Genomic DNA, 13,835 nt, shown 5'->3' on the forward strand with positions numbered 1-13,835 from the left:
GAATTGCATTATGGGACCTTGATCTTTCTTCCAACAACTTTTAACCTTAAAAAGTGACTTTTAAATGATATATTGTCTGGGTTGGTGTTGTATATATGATACACTGCCAGTACATTTACTATTATTTTACCGACTTATTCCTTTATATATAACTTACATTATTTCAAACTAAGGGTGGCACAGTGGGAAGCAAAGTCAACTCATAGCAAGAAGGTCACTGGTTCGAGCCCCAGCTGGTTCAGTTGGCATTTCTGTGTGGCGTTTGCATGTTCTCCCCGTGTTGGTGTGGGTTTCCTCTGGGTGCTCTGGTTTCCCCCACAGTCCAAACACATGCGCTATAGGTGAATTGGGTAAGCTAAATTGTCTGTAGTCTATGTGTGTTAATGAAAGTGTATGGATGTTTCCCAGTGATGGGTTGCAACTGGAAAGGCATCAGCTATGTAAAACATGTGCTGGATAAGTTGGCGGTTCATTCCGCTGTGGCGACCCTTAATAAATAAAGGGACTGAGCCAAAAAGAAAGTGAATGAATGAATTTCAAACTTTGTTAAACTGTAGTTGAATTTTTAACATCACATGTCGACAGAGCAGAGATCAACATCCCATAATGCAATTCACAACCATAAATAAATAGAAAACAGCAAATATGGAAACTGTTCATTAACAGATATTTTTTTACAGTGTGGGTTAATTTTTTAATTAAATTTATGTGGCCAGATTTTTGGATTTGTCCATATTTTACACAATTTGGGTTTAAATAACCCACCCACATATCCCAAAATATCTCTGGCCCAGCTCTGGCCCACACAATCAGCTTTTGCTTGGCCCACTTGCTGCAGTGAATTACGGTACATGACTGGACCAAGTCTGGCTTTCAGACAAGCGCCAAACATGGACCATATCTTGGCCAAGTCTCAGCCAAGTTAACAATCCATAACTGAGCCTGAACTGGGCCAGATATGTTGGTGTGTCACGACTGCAATGAAATTGATGAACCCATAAATCATTGCGCTATAAGCTTGCTATGGGTGTGCTTTTTCTCAAAGCGACCCGATTGGTAGAATTTTTTTCTTTATTTGAAAATAATAAAAAATATATTTTAAAAGTGGGTCAAGACAGGCCAAACTTACATGGCCCACATATCAATTATTAACATCTGGGCCCAATACTACATTGTACTTCTGGCCCAAGTATTATGTGCTGCCTTAAAGATGGTTCCACCTCTGCCAAACCAGAGCCATGTTTGGCCCACATGCTGTATGCCAGTGCTGGATGAATGCCTGCTGTGCCATATTTATGCCAAATCTGGGCCAGAACTCTTTGCTACCTGGGCAGCATTTGAACTTGAATTCATCTGTCGCGGTAATAGTAGTTCTATATTTGCTATAGCAGCACAACCACTACAGATATAAAAACAAATTACTGAATACTGTAGTAATTTTTATACAACTATGTGTTTACTGTAGTAAAATCTTACCTGTACTACAGTATATTTATTACAGCTTGTCAGTTCACTATAGTTAATTCTACATCATGCTGTAACATTCATTAACAGTTGAAAACAGTTCTGTCTGGTTCATGATAGCCGTTCGATACCCTGCATTAACAATAACATTGCAGTAAGAGCACTGACGGTCAGCTGCAGATGTGAATGAATGGCGGAAGAAAGTAGTTCCTCATTTACAAAGGATTTTTAGACTCTCTGTGTTTGATTTCCTTTTTTATACAGACGATTATGCCGTCAAACTGTTTTATAAACACAATATTACAGTATTACTGTATATTGTCACTGGTGGAACAATAGGGCACTCGGCCTGGGGCCTTGCGCCAATGCATATATACACACACACACACTCACACATATATATATATATATATATATATATATATATATATATATATATATATATATATATATATGACGCCACCGTGACACCCCATATATATGAGGCAACGCATATTTACACACACATTTGTTTTTGTGAAAAGTGGGTACATTCCATTCGTTTTATACTGTCCAAACCGTATATTGTATTGCCCTAATCCCACCCTGCCCCAAAACCAAACCCTCACAGGAGACTGTGTACAGTTTTACTCTCTGATTAAACTCATTCTGTGTGATTTATAAGCATTTTGAGAAATGAGGGCGTCAGCAATGTCCTCATATTTCTCCTCCCCTTTGTAATTCCTGTGTCATACCTGTGTCATTATACAGAATTGTGTCCTGATATGTCACAAAAACACGTACACACACACACACACGTATATACAGTATAAATATGTGTGTGTGTGTGTGTGTGTGTGTGTGTGTGTGTGTATATATGCATTGGCTCATATATATATGAGGCGTCACGGTGGTGCAGTGGGTAGCACGATCGCCTCACAGCAAAAAGGTCACTGGTTCGAGCCCCAGCTGGATCAGTTGGCATTTCTGTGTGGAGTTTGCATGTTCTCCCCGTGTTGTTTGGGTTTCCTCTGGGTGCTCCGGTTTCCCCCACAGTCCAAACACATGCGCTATAGGTGAATTAGCTATATAAGTCATAGTGTATGTGTGTGAATGCAAGAGTGTATAGATGTTTCCCAGTGTTGGGTTGTGACTGGAAGGGCATCCGCTGGGTAAAACATTCCACTGTGGCAACCCCAGAGATGTAGTATATATATATATATATATATATATATATATATATATATATATATATATATATATATATAAAATCATAAATGCAGCACAACAAACTTTACCATAGTTTTGTTCAAAAACATGCAAAATTGTTCAAATGAGTAAATATTACTGTAAATATAAATAAATATTACACAATATTACGGTTTTTACTGACAAATAAATGCAGCCATGATGATCTTATTGTCAGGAATCCTTCCGGACCATCAGATTCATTCACTGCACCTGCACAGCCCCAATCACCAGAATACTAATCACCTTCACCTGTTGCTCATCACCCTGCTCACACTATATAAGCCTGGAACATTCACTCATTCACTGTCTGATCTACATGTTAGTACTCAGACTCATTTCTCTTCAGTTTAATAGCATTTACCTGTCATTGTATCCTGTCTGCTTGTCTGCCTGCTCATCAGTTTGCCTGTCATCCCGTCTGTTATCTCGTCCTGTGAATCCTGTTCTGTGTTTACCTCCACCGGCATCATCTTGTTTCAATAACCACTCTAAGTTAAGTTTGTTTTTCTTTTATTATGTTGGTATTGATGATATTTCTGTTTTGAATAACCCTCTTTTACATTGTTTGTTTACAGTATCATTAAATATCCATTCTTTCTGTTAATCCACTTTTGTCTTTCATCTGTTATACTTATGAAAAATCTATTATAAAACTTTTTTTTTTTTTTAATTTTATTAATTAGCATGATTATAAAAAGATTAATACATTTCCTTTAAAACAATGTCACATTTGTTGACGCAGGAAGCATCAGACAGATTTGTGGGAGTGTCATCTGAGACTAATAGTCGCATGTAATACTTTTGCAGGAACAGCTATTCATTGAAACCTTCAATGTCAGGCATATAATGCATCTAATTACATGACTACAGATGTAGTCATCTTTTCTCTCCATTGTCTAAATAAAGAGGATTAAGATCTTGCACTCGCTCTATTGGCTTTGGCTTTTTTAGGCTTTGGTCCAACGCTGCTTTTTCTCATTGAGCTTCGACATGCGTGAAGCTTCCTGTCTCCTGAAGCTGAACAGGAAGCTTCGCTCACATGAGATTCTGGCTGGACTCCAAACCAGAGGCCTGTATTAATGCTGTTAAAGGTGCTGTACATGCAAGTTTTTGACTCTACTAAATAATATAAATAACACATGTTTGCAGCTGTTTATGAAACATGCTAAGTGTACATGCTTGTTTATCTGATGGACAATGCTAAAGTCAGTTATTCTTTCTTTAAGAATGTGCGTTCCGTTTTGGAATGTCTGTCTTTGTTTTGATCTCTATAACCAGCCCACTGCGAGTTTACCCTCTTGTATTTCAGCTCCGTGGGTACGTTGCATCAATTGATGCAGGCGGGACTGAAAATGTGACCTCCGGAAGACTGGTCCAGCCTCCAAAATGAGATGCAGATTCAGAATCCCAAAACCCACATGAGGTGGTAATAAACTGCTAATAATGTAATGTTACTGTGTAAGGCTGAAGTCAGACATGCTTGCTCCTGTTTGTGTTGTCAATCTGGCAACCTGTGTTTGCGTGCCAGGTGAGAATTTTTTTGAATGTGGACTGCACTACCTAGTTCAACCACTAGGTATGTCAATCCTACATAGTGCATCTGAAACATGAAAAGTACACCAAAAATTAAAATTACCCCGTAATTTAAGTCAAGTCATATTTGGTGTCAGACATCAGACAAAAACAATTCCAGGCTGTAAAATGACGCTGAAATTATGTAAAATTCTGTTTTAAGATTCCAAAACTGCATAAATCTATCGTGAAAATAACACTCGCTGCCAGGTGCAGTAATAGAATTGACACCTTGTGGTTGAAATAAATATTGCAATCCCAATTCAAAATATTGGAGATATTTCCCAACCACGCACACACACAGGTTGCCAGATTGACAACACAAACTGGGGCAAGCGTGCGTGATGATTAAGCCTTATACTGTAAACCAGTGTTTCTCAACTGGTGGGTCGCGACCCAACATTTTCAGTGGGTCATGGAGTGTGTGGTCAAAAAAAACAGCAAAAGTTTCATTTTTAACTTATTTTACTTAAACCGGACTTTTATTTTGAAATGCGTGTGCGACAACTGTACCGTTCGACATGTGAAATTTCATTTAATTATAGCAGTAAATATGTCGAAGCGCAAGACATTTAGAAAACAAACACCCCAGTTGCAAGGACAAACCTGTAGACTATTTTCAAAGATGACTTTAATAGCTGAGGGCATCTAAAAAGTTCATAAATTGTTAAATGACAGCAATAAAATATTGTTTATTTGTAAGTCTTGGTGATTTTTCTTATGATTTAGCTGTCACTACTTGTGATAACAAATAAATACAAATGAATTATAATTACTAAAATTATATTATAAATCCTAAAAATTTGGGTTGGGGCTTGATGACCATGTAAAAATGTGGGTCCCATGGCCAAACCAGTTGAGAACCACTGCTGTAAACTATACAGTTACTGTTTAAGTTTGTAATATTTATATTATTAGATAAATAAATGTATTTTTTTATATAACTCTGAACCAGGCACTCATTTCGGAGGCTGGTGCTGTCTTCTGGAGGTTACATTATTGGCTGCGTACACATACAATAAAGCAGCCCTCATCACTGAAATGAAATACGGTGCATTTTCCACCAAGGCAACCCAGAGTGCTGAAATATAACTGGTTAAACTAGCAGTGGGCTGGTTATAGAGACCAAAACAAAGATTGACAATTAGACAAAGAGTGCTCCTTTTCAAAGGACAAGACCTGACTTTAGCATTGTTTTGCAGATATACAAATATATTCATTTAGCATGTTTCTTAAATATCCGCAACATGTTAAGCTATTTTATGGTTTAAAAGAGCACATACAGCACCTTTACAATTGTCTAATGCTGTATAATGGTGTTGGATAGTGGCCCTTTTTGAAGCTTTCAAAAGCACATACTGTAGATCCATCATAAAAATAAATGCTTTGCTAGTAAACAGTACCTGTAAGGAAGCGACTCGGCACTAGTGTGTATGATGCATTTTCGCTGCATTTTGCCTGTAATGTGAAGTAAACTCACACTTTGTTGATGAAGCGTTAGCAAACCCTTGAGCAACAACATCAGCACTAGCATGTACTTTACCATTGTTGTGGATTTGCTTGTGTTTTCCTTTAATCTACACCTCCCTTAACATGTGATGTCATCGTTTTCTAAAGACTCTCGTCTTCGAGTGTATACACAGACATGACGACAGCACTTCCACTTTGTTACCCATTTTCAGATCTATGTCTTTTCATTCCTAAAAACACTGTTGTCATGTTAATGAACAGGAAAAATGCATAAAAAGTTTCATTTTTGGCTGAAAACATTGTATAAACAGCCCCTCGAGCAATGGCATCGGCACGTTCTTTCAATGTCTATGGGAATGTCCTTTGATTTGCTGATTTTTGGAATGATATTTGTGACAAACTGTCCATAATATATAAACAGAAGGTTACAGCATCCTCATTAATGTGCTTACGAGGTATCTAGGTACAAGTCTCTACTGATGCTGGGGAGGAAATTAATTATGAATAAATGGGTCAGGACAGAACCCCCTCTTGTCAAGGACTGGATAATCCTGATTATTAAAAATTATTAAAAAGAAAATCCAAGTCATTTCAGAAGCTGTTGGAAACTCCTTTGACCTTTCTTGGCATTGATTATAAGTCTACTATGTATCCTTTATTGTAAACACTGCGATATTGTAATATTGTTTTGAATTAGACCGCACTGCTGTTTTTAAATGTAATTTTTTTTTAAATAAATTTTATTTATTTACTTTTTTTTTCTTTTCTATTCTTTCTTTTTTCCCTTAAATACTGTATGTTTATGTTCTACTCATTACTGTGTATATAAGTCATTTTGAAAAATTCAATAAAAAAAAAACAACAACAAAAAAACAGCCCCTAGAATATGAGTAATATGTGTTATTACATATACAGCATAACACCAAGTCGGCAGCTAGCTCTCTGAAACTCTCACATGGTAACCCACTGATGCTAAGCAGGGCTGCGCCCGGTCAGTACCTGGTTGGGAGACCGCATGGGAAAGCTAGGTTGCTGCTGGAAGTGGTGTTAGTGAGGCCAGCAGGGGGCGCCCAACCTGCGATCTGTGTGGGTCCTAATGCCCCAGTATAGTGACGAGCACTCCATACTGCTCAGTGAGCGCCATCTTTTAGAAGAGATGTTAAACCGAGTTCCTGACTCTCTGTGGTCGTTAAAAATCAAATTTACCCACTGGCCTCTGTCCATTATGGCCTCCTAACCCTCCCCATATCATAATTGGCTTCATCACTCTGTCTCCTCTCCACCAATCCGCTGGTGTGAGGTCTGGCACAAAATGGCTGCCGTCACGTCATCCAGGTGGATGCTGCACGCTGGTGGTGGATGAGGAGATTCCCCCCCCATTGTGTAAAGTGCTTTGAGTGCCCAGAAAAGCGCTATATAAATGTGAGGAATTATTATTATTATTATAAGCCAACTATTTGTCAACTATTTTTGACTATTTTTCTTTATTGTCAAATGTGTGGGAAATGGTTCCCACGAGATGTGCATATTGCCGCAACTTCTGTTATTCATGTGTCTTACTTAAATTGTCTTGAGTGCACATTTGGCAGCTGACAGAAGTCAGTGATTTGAGTTTATCACATAAAAGTGATACATTTTTTTGTTACAAAAACATATTGATCAGCTTCATAAGACATGCATTAACCCCCTGACAGTGTATGGATTATTTTTATTTTGGATTTATGAGCTTTTGGAAGGTTCAAAACAAGGCCACTATTCCCAACACCATATAATCAATCTTCCCATAAACATATATTGTAATATATATGAATGAATATATATATATATATATATATACATACATACATTCAATTCAATTCAATTCAATTCACCTTTATTTGTATAGCGCTTATACAATGTAGATTGTGTCAAAGCAGCTTCACATAAAAGGTCACAGTAAATAGGAACAGTGTAGTTCAGTTTGTAGTGTTTAAGTTCAGTTCAGTTTAGCTCAGTTCAGTGTGGTTTAATAATCACTACTGAGAGTCCAAATATTGAAGAGCAAATCCAACGATGCGCAGCTCTACAGATCCTGAACCATGCAAGCCAGTGGCGACAGCGGAGAGGGAAAAAAAACTTCACTAAAGGCGGAAGTGAAGAAAAAAAACCTTGAGAGAAACCAGGCTCAGTTGGGCACGACCATTTTAATTTCTCCGCTGGCCAAACGTCTTGTGCAGAGCTGCAGTCTCAGTGGCGGAGGCTGGAAGCTGGCCTCAGCAAAGACTCGTCTGTCTCTGGAGCGTCACAGGAATCAGTCTCATGTTCTCCACTCTTCCATGACCATCGCAGTAGCTGCTCAGGATTCGGCCTGGTCCAGGATATGGAAACCTTGGGATCATCTCGTCGTTGGTCTTGGATCGAATCAGTGACTCTGCATAGTCTGAGGGCCTCGGGAAGAGTATCCCCAGGTGGAAATGGAGAATAAAGAAAATAATTAGCGTAGCTGATGTTCACAGTGTATATCAGCAAGATGCATAACCTGTGTGGAAGCCCCCTAAGTGGTGCACTAAGTGTATGCTTTACTGAACAGATAGGTCTTTAATCTAGTTTTGAATTGGGAGAGTGTGTCTGAGCCTCGGACGTTATCAGGAAGGCTATTCCAGAGTTTAGGAGCTATAAATGAGAAGGCTCGACCTCCTTTACTCGACTTTGCTATTCTAGGTACTACCAGAAGTCCTGAGTTTTGAGATCTTAAAGAGCGAGTTGGATTGTAGCGAGACAGAAGATTGGTTAGATAAGCAGGAGCTAGATTATTTAGAGCTTTATATGTAAGAAGCAATATTTTAAATTCAATACGAAACTTAACAGGCAGCCAGTGTAAGGAGGATAACATTGGGGTGATGTGATCAAATTTTCTAGACCTGGTTAGAACTCTGGCAGCTGCATTTTGTACTAATTGAAGTTTGTTAATAGAGGATGCTGGGCAGCCAGCAAACAGAGCATTACAGTAGTCCAGCCTAGAAGTCATAAAAGCATGGACTAGCTTTTCTGCATCTGAGATGGATAGCATACTTCGTAACTTAGCTATATTTCTCAGATGAAAGAAAGCAGTTTTTGTGACATGGGAAATATGATTTTTAAAAGTTAAATTGCTGTCTAATATGACACCCAGATCTTTTATAGTAGAACTAACGCTAACTTTGTATCCCTCTAATTGTAGATCGAGTTGTGAGATCTGCTGTGTACAGGATTTAGGCCCAATAAGTAATAATTCTGTTTTGTCTGAGTTTAAGAGAAGATAATTGTTGGTCATCCAGTCTTTAACATCTTTAATACACTCAGTTAGCTTGGACAGATTAGACGTCTCGTCAGGTTTAGTTGAAATATATAATTGAGTATCATCTGCATAGCAGTGAAAGCTGATCCCATGTCTTCTAATAATGTCTCCCAGGGGTAGCATGTATATTGTAAACAGTAAAGGGCCTAAAACTGATCCTTGAGGCACCCCGTATTTTACTGGGCTGATTTGTGAAGGCTGTCCATTTATATTTACAAACTGGTAACGGTCAGATAAGTATGACTTAAACCATTGTAGGGCCTGTCCTTGGACACCTGTAGACTTTAAGCGATTAATAAGGATACCATGGTCAATGGTGTCAAATGCCGCACTAAGATCGAGTAGAACTAATAGCGAGATGCACCCTTGGTCAGCAGCTAAGAGTAAATCGTTGGTTATTTTCACTAATGCAGTTTCTGTACTGTGATGAGCTCTGAAACCTGACTGAAACACTTCAAAAACATTGTTGGTCTGCAGAAAGGAGCATAATTGAGCAGAAACAACTTTTTCTAGTATTTTAGATATAAATGGAAGGTTTGAAATAGGCCTATAATTAGCTAAGTTGCTGGGTTCCAGTTGTGGTTTCTTAATAATAGGTTTAATAACAGCTAACTTGTAGGGATTTGGAACATGGCCTAAAGATAAAGAAGAGTTGATAATGTTAAGAAGAGGTTCTCCTATAACAGGTAGCAATTCTTTCAGTAACTTTGTTGGAATTGGGTCCAATATACACGTAGCTGATTTAGAGCTATTTATAATTTTGTCTAGCTCTTCCTGTTCTATGATTTTAAAGCACTGTAGGTTATTTAGATTCAGAGGCGTGTTTACTGGATCTGAAGTATAAGGCGGTGCAGAAAGTTTAATATCTCCTATTTTCTGTCTAAAGCCTTCTATTTTATCACTGAAAAAATTCATGAAGTCATCACTACTAATTTGCGGTGGAACGTTTTGTTCCAAAGATGACCGATTATTTGTTAATTTAGCGATGGTGTTAAATAAGAATCTAGGATTGTTTTGATTATTTTCTATCAGTTTGCGGAGGTGCTCAGCCCTGGCAGATTTTAAAGCCCTCCTATAGCTGGACATACTGTCTTTGTATGCAATTCTAAAGACTTCTAAATTAGTTTTTTTCCATTTACGTTCCAGGGCACGGGTTGCTGTTTTGAGAGCGCGGGTATGACTATTATACCACGGTGTAGTTTTATTCTCTCTAGTCTTTTTTAGTTTGATGGGTGCCACAGTATTTAAAGTGCTAGTAAAGATGGCATCCATACTGCTGGTTACTACATCAAGGTCATTTGCGTTTGCGGGTGCATTTCGAAGTAGAGAAAGATCAGGTAAGTTATTTATAAATTCATCTTTAGTGGATGGAACAATAGTTCTACTAGGACGATATATCGGAGTGGATCTGCTAATTTCAGGTAAACACAGCTTATATAGTAAGAGGTAGTGGTCTGTAATATCATCACTTTGTGGTATAATGTCTACATCAGTGACCTCAATTCCATAAGACAGAATTAGATCTAGTGTATGCTTTAGGCGATGAGTTGGACCAATAACATTTTGCTTTATTCCTAGTGAGACCAGCAAGTCCGTAAACGCGAGCCCTAACGTGTCGTTAGCGTCATCTATGTGGATGTTAAAGTCTCCTACAATTAGTATTTTATCAGTTTTAACTAGTAAGTCAGAGATAAAATCAGAAAACTCTTTTAGAAAATTGACATAGGGTCCTGGAGGTCTATATATGGTGATTAGAGCGAGAGATAACATAGGTTTTTGCATAGTGTTTGGAAGGACAACATTAAGCGCTAGTACTTCAAAGGAGCTAAACATAAGTCCGTTTCTCTGATTAACATTAAGAATATCACTAAAGATTGACGCAACTCCACCACCACGACCAGTTTGACGAGCCTCATGTTTATATAAGAATCCTGGAGGAGTTGCCTCATTTAAACTAATATAGTCATTTTGTTTCAGCCAGGTTTCAGTAAGACAGAGTGCATTAAGATTGTTATCTGTTATTATTTCATTTATGATAAGTGCTTTAGGTGCTAGTGACCTGATGTTTAGGAGACCAAGCTTCATGAAATTTGTATTTTCACTTTTTCGTGTTTTTTCTGGTTTAATTCTTAATAGATTATTTTTGGAGCACACAGTACGTTTGTTTCTTGATCTAATAATACGAGGAACAGACACAGTCTCTATGTGGTTAGTTAGGTATGCATTACTGTTATTTATGTGGGACGAATAGGCGTCTGTGTGGCTAAATTGTGAGTTTTGTGAATTTTTACTTACTAGTCAGATAGAGCGAAGTATTCTGGTGATGTTGTCCGACAGGAGTTCAGCTCCAGCTCGACTGGGGTGCAGCCCATCAGCGCGGAAAAGCCTAGGACGCTCCCAGAAAAGATTCCAGTTATTGGCAAAGAGCAATTTCTGTTCTTCACACCATGTTAATAGCCATTCATTCAGAGCAAAAAGTCTACTGAACCTTTCATTTCCTCGGCGGTAGGTAGGAAGCGGTCCAGAAACGATGATCTGCGTGGCGGGCGAAGTGCGTCGAACCGTCTCGATCAGGCTCCTGAAGTCCTTCTTCAGGATCTCCGTCTGCCGGAGCCCGGTGTCGTTCGTCCCCACGTGGAGGACGGCGGCACCGAGGCTCTCGGCAGCGCTCAGGATAGTAGGTATCTGTGCAGAAATATTCTTAACTTGGGCACCAGGGAAGCAGAAAGTGCGTACTTTGTTACCTTTGGAGGAAGTGGAGCGGACGTGGCGGACGATTGAGTCGCCAATGATGGCAACATCGCGACCCGTCTCGCGGAGAGGGGCGAAGCGGTTCTCCGTGGGGATCTCGAACACCGGAGGAGGAGACGTTCTGCCCCGGGACCTGGCAAGCACCTTACGCGGTTGCACCCAGGGGCCGTGGTAGCCGGGAGTCGGCGTGAACGACGCCTGGGTGCACCGCGTCCTCGGTGCGCTGGGCCTGGACAGAGAAACACGCGGGGTTGAAGAAACTGGGAGATTGTCGTTGTATCGGACACTTACCTCAGACGAGCGAGTACGGGTTAAGAGCAGAGCCCTGATGCCCTCTCGCTTCGTCTCCAGCGAGCGAATCTGGGACTCCACCGCTTCCAGCTCCAGCTCCAGCGCCTCCATCGATGCCTCTCCTGCACTCAAGGACAGACACGCAAGCGACATTGTACAAGGTGAAGAGCAAAGCCAGAAAGTGAGAAAATAAGTGAGTGAAAGAGGTTGGTAGCTTTAGCTGACCAGCGGTGCTAGCAGGCTAAAGCTACAAACACCAAGCGGATGCTCGAGAGACAGAACGTTTAAAAGTAGATTTGTTTGTATGAGTGTGTTAGGGGATTGTTCACCCCAAGTAGGAGAGATAAATATTTAGTGAATGAGGAGGTATTTTAAGATAAAAATGTAAATTGCGAATCTAAACTCCAAACAAACGCAGCGAACTCCAAACAAACGCAGCGAAGCAGTGACGTCACTCGAGCATGCGCATGCACATACATACATACATACATACATACATACATACATACATACATACATACACACACACACACACACACACACACACACACACACACACACACACATATATATATAAATGGGGTTTGTAAACAATACTGAGGCTGATTGTTTTGCTTCAGGAGCCACGAGCATCAATTTTGCTTTGAGTTTATAGGTTTTTCATTGTAATGTTTTTATATTCTGCATGCGTTTTTATGCTGGTTGCTGTTGACTTGCATTAAATTAATCACTAATGACATTTAATGTTCAACCATAGACAATAAAAACATTCATTCATTGTCCTTCCGCTTCATTCATCAGGGGTCGCCACAGTGGAACGAAACGCCAACTTATCCAGCACATTTTTTACGCAGCGGATGCCTTTTCAGTTGCAGCCCAGTACTGGGTAACATCCATACACACTCTTTCACACACACACTCACACACTACGGCCAATTTAGTTTATTCAGTTCACCTATAGCGCATGGGTTTGGACTGTGGGGGAAACTGGAGCACCCGGAGGAAACCCCCGCCAACACAGGGAGAACATGAAAACTCCACACAGAAATGCCAACTGACCCTGCTGGGACACAAACCAGCAACTTTCTTGCTGTGAGACGACAGTGCTAACCACTGCGCCACCGTGTCAGCCCTATAATAAAGACATCTACATCTTAAAATGGTTTAAGGTGAAATCAAAATGATAGTTCACCCCCCAAAAAATCTGTCATAATTTACTCACCTTTCACTTGTCACAAACCTTCTGTTAAAAACAAAAGAAGATATTTTGAAGAATGTTGGACAGCAGTAGCCATTGATTTCCATAGTATTTCCTTATATGGATGTATTGTTTGAAAATATCTTGTTTTGTGTTTGACAGAAGAAAGAAATTCATGAAGGTTTAGATCCACTTGAGTGTGGATAAATAGAGAGGAATTCTTCACTTTTGGGTGAACTGTCACTTTAATTGCTGATTTCTAGTTCGGCTTGCCCCACAATTGAGTTAAATGAACTGTGTGGTGTTTTTCCAAGTCAGTAGGAGTGCAAATACTCAAAGGAGTTCATGTCAAGGTTTCTGCCAACATAGAAATAAACACACCCTTAGATAAAGACTCTTAACTGGCATGAAAATCACTATTTGGATCCTAAGCAACAAGTTCATAACATTTGCATGCTTCAGAATCCACTATTAAAGGGACAGATCACCCAAAAAGAAATGTTTTATGTGGTTCCAAACCTTTATGACTTTCATTTCTCCCTC

General features: G+C 39.5%; 1 protein-coding gene across 3 annotated transcripts; it reads right to left on the minus strand.

Moving 5' to 3' along the window:
- Positions 1 to 7,716: 7,716 nt before the first annotated feature.
- On the minus strand, positions 7,717 to 12,305 carry LOC130235369 (uncharacterized). 3 transcript variants are annotated; one of them, XR_008838390.1, is made up of 3 exons: positions 11,797 to 12,305; positions 11,348 to 11,737; positions 7,717 to 8,155 (listed from the first exon to the last, which is right to left on the minus strand). XR_008838390.1 is itself a non-coding variant. In XM_056465943.1 (2 exons), exons 1-2 carry the CDS (start codon positions 12,245 to 12,247, stop codon positions 11,544 to 11,546), a joined length of 645 nt encoding a protein of 214 aa, XP_056321918.1. In that variant the 5' UTR covers positions 12,248 to 12,305; the 3' UTR covers positions 10,473 to 11,543. The 3 variants fall into 3 exon arrangements, 1 of the variants encoding a protein (XP_056321918.1); XR_008838389.1 differs by having other exon boundaries at positions 7,717 to 8,163; XM_056465943.1 differs by lacking the exon at positions 7,717 to 8,155 and having other exon boundaries at positions 10,473 to 11,737.
- Between the last annotated feature and the right edge of the window lie 1,530 nt (positions 12,306 to 13,835).

The sequence above is a fragment of the Danio aesculapii genome, chromosome 9 (assembly GCF_903798145.1).
Source record: "Danio aesculapii chromosome 9, fDanAes4.1, whole genome shotgun sequence".
In the NCBI taxonomy this organism is placed as follows: Eukaryota; Metazoa; Chordata; class Actinopteri; order Cypriniformes; family Danionidae; genus Danio; species Danio aesculapii.